At 35.3% G+C, this 3361-nt stretch overlaps 1 protein-coding gene across 1 annotated transcript in view; it reads right to left on the reverse strand.

The window, feature by feature from the left end:
• Positions 1 to 274: 274 nt before the first annotated feature.
• The window catches only part of LOC104406989 (chromodomain Y-like protein), an 8368-nt gene continuing 5281 nt past the window's right edge, over positions 275 to 3361 (reverse strand). Inside the window, exons 4-5 of the mRNA XM_010016132.1 lie at positions 1509 to 1652; positions 275 to 433 (exon numbers count right to left, since the gene is read on the reverse strand). Coding sequence (XP_010014434.1) covers positions 275 to 433; positions 1509 to 1652 — 303 coding nt within the window. The remainder of the gene's footprint in view (positions 434 to 1508; positions 1653 to 3361) is intronic.

Consider the following 3361-nt stretch of genomic DNA (forward strand, 5'->3'; position numbering starts at 1 on the left):
TTATATATATATATATATATATAAAAAAGACATATATATGCACACACATACACTTGTGTGTGTGTGTATATCTATATGTAACAATCAGGGAGAAAGGAGTTTTGTTCAAATTTAAGTGATACAGTACTTTTAAACCCCTTGACAATAAAAGGGGAGGGTGTCCACTCCTGTTCCCAAGTTGAGCAAGGGGTTAGTTTATATAGGTTTTTAAAATGGGCAATTTTGTTTGCCCCGATGTCCAAGAAATACAATTCCAGTGTCAATAGGCATCTTATCAGAACTCATCAATTTTCTTCTGCAGATATTTTAACATTGAGTCCATCCCTTGTGCTGAGCCCCAGATTTTCTTCAAAACTTCACATTCCTTTTCATTTGCTTGTTCCAAGTCCACCTTCATGATGTTCCGTACTAAAGCTTTGGATTCTTCAAGTACCTAGGCAAAAAAAAAAAAAAAAAAAAAAGAGTGTTGTGTTAGTATTATATGTGTACTTACAGGTTATGTGGATAGATCCTGAAGCTGATTATGAACCTAAGCTTATCATACATAGCTTATAATACTACATCCCCAACAAATGTTTCACAGTTAATAAGTACACAAAAATGTGGAAATCGTGAAAATAGTAAAACTGTAACTATGAATATATATATGTGTGTGTGTGTGTGTGTATATATATGGTTTTATACTGATAACTAGAGAAAACTCCAACTCCATTTTAGTGAAGTCTAACCGTAACACTGTTATCCTGAACTGGTCCAATAACCAGGCAGACCTTGACAAACTTGAGTATTTAAAAGAGGCTGAAAAATCTCACTTGCTTTTCCATTTAGAAAACTATTAATCCATTTCAAAACCTGAAATTTCCAGTGCACAGAACAGTTACTTTGTACTGCATCTCTTCTCATAAGAAAAGATCAAATAGTGGTAGTTCTGGCTATTGTGCAGTGGCCAGTAGTGCAAACATGGGGGTTGGACTAGACGACCTTTGAAGGTCCCTTCCAATCCAAATTATTCTATGATTCTATGCATGCAGTAGGAGTTACTAGTAAAACTAAGTTCAACATAATGTCAAAGACTGCATTTACTTCCTTGGTAATCTGTATTATAACTCAAGACATCAAATTACAACACAATTCAAGATTTCTGTGCAGTTCTTAAGGCAACTGTTTACACTGTTGATTAGAATAAGTGGGACTTAGGCAACTATGTTAAACATAAGTATATTGTAAAGAGTCCAGTGCTGTTTACAAGTTCTTAACCAATGTGTACTGTGGCATATGATTAGAGTTGGATACGAACATAAAAAGCAGTCCTCAAAACTCAGGAAATAAAAAGATACATAAAAAAATTGTGTTAAAAGACAGTGCTATACTAAAATGCTGTACTCATTTCATGAAAATGGTCTTTTTTTTAGAAGGATGTAATGATGTAGTCTAGTAATACTTACATTAAATTAATACTTATTAATCTAATCATAAACATGTATTGCAAGAAAATAAAGGGAACTTACAACTGAGTTACATGTGACAAGTTCCTTGATTCGAACCATTACTTCTTGTGTGAATGTTCCCGGCCAAAACACTTGAGAGACGAGTCCTTTGGCACAAGCTTCCTGTGCAGTCAACTTCCTTCCACTGAACAACATTTCATTGGCCTGAAGGGATAAAAAGTTACTTCTGGTATGAAATGTAATGAGACAAAACTCATTAAAGGAAAAAAACATCCAAAACAAATAAGGAAAATGCCTGCACTATTTGAAATAGTTCTATTACAGCTCTTCCAACTTCTAATGAATAAAGCAAAAGACTTGCTTACAGATAGGCAGCCGGTGGTGTCCACTACACTGTGGCAGGAGTTACAAAAAAGCAGAGGGTTAAACGTGAAACTGGCTTTGGTCATTTCCCATTACTGAGCATTCATTAGCTATCTTGCAGTATTGCTCACTTGATTAACTGTGTCTAATAGGTTACAATGCCTGGCAGATCTGTAAAACAGCAATGAAGACACTGGCTTGCCCTCTGTAATAGTGTTAGTTGTGGCAGTGAAATCTTTGCTAAAAATCTATCTGTAAATGATGAAGATAACCCAGTTTTGGTAGCAGACCTCCTGCGACCTGCTAGTCTTGGTAGAAAAGAACAGGTAACTTTCTACAACTGAATTTTTTTTAGTACTGAATACTCAGAGTGGTTTATTTTCAGCACTGCTCAAAAGTCTGCAGCAGTATTTCATTTATAATGCAACATTTAAATTACCTGGATCATCTTAGAATTTGACCTCCAAACCCCACTGCAGTGAGCAGGATATAGTCCAATTTCTGATCAAATTCCATGGAAAATAAACATTCCCATTTTATTCAGGAGTTCAATGTGGAACTGATAAATCCTTTCAAAAGCTGATTTAGCAGTCTAATTAAAAAAACCCAATCCAGTATTGAAAAGCTCTGTCCATAGGAACCGAGTACTACACACTGTGCAATGAGGTGATCTCTAGTTTTCTAGATTTTTTATTTGTAATTTTCATAGATTCAATATTTATCAGCTTCCCCATTAAAGCTTCATCCTACAACCATTTACACCTACACTTTAATTCTACCTTTAATGAAGTTTCTTACATAGTTAAACATTTTGTTTGCAGTGACATCTGCATGGAAACAGCCAGTGAAGATAAAGGCAGAGTAACTGTCAACCTCAAAAACCCCAAATAAAAATCAGTATGTTTCTTTATGACTAATTTATATTGAAAATATGACAAAACCATCACTGGACTCTTGAAATCTGGGAAATGAGGCTGTTTGTTTGTTAGAAAAACATCAGAACCTGACAAGTGCAGCATTTCTGAGGACAAAATTTAGTTTTTTAACGTTTTCTAATACTGAAAATTCTGGCAATTATCACAGCAACTTTCAGTTAAGGATCTCAAATGATCTAATTGCTGTAGGAACTGGTCCTAGTTTTGCCATTTTACACATGAAGCAAGTTGGAAACTCAGAGGTCTGTTACTTGCCCCTTTGTAACAAAATACAATGAAGTTTGGGTTCTACTGGCAGTTGGGTTGCTGGCTCCCAGTCCATAAAATGTATTAGCAGCACATCTCTCAGAAGTTAATATGGAAAGTTGGGATTCACATACATCAGTTTAAAGAACCAAGCCTTGATCTAAGGATAAAAATTATAGGCCTGTATAGTTCTACCTTCTCTGAAAGCAAAATCAAATATACAAGGTATATTAACTATCACAACTCTCCTAACTTTCCACATTACATGTGAATAATCCAAAACAGTAGCAAAAAAACATCTGTGCTATGGACAAGCTTGTCTAAAACCAGGAATTATTTTCCTACGGAGCTATGGGGGGGGGGGGGAAA

Source organism: Nestor notabilis, unplaced genomic scaffold (genome assembly GCF_000696875.1).
Source record: "Nestor notabilis isolate BGI_N333 unplaced genomic scaffold, ASM69687v1 scaffold29786, whole genome shotgun sequence".
NCBI classification, from domain to species: domain Eukaryota; kingdom Metazoa; phylum Chordata; class Aves; order Psittaciformes; family Psittacidae; genus Nestor; species Nestor notabilis.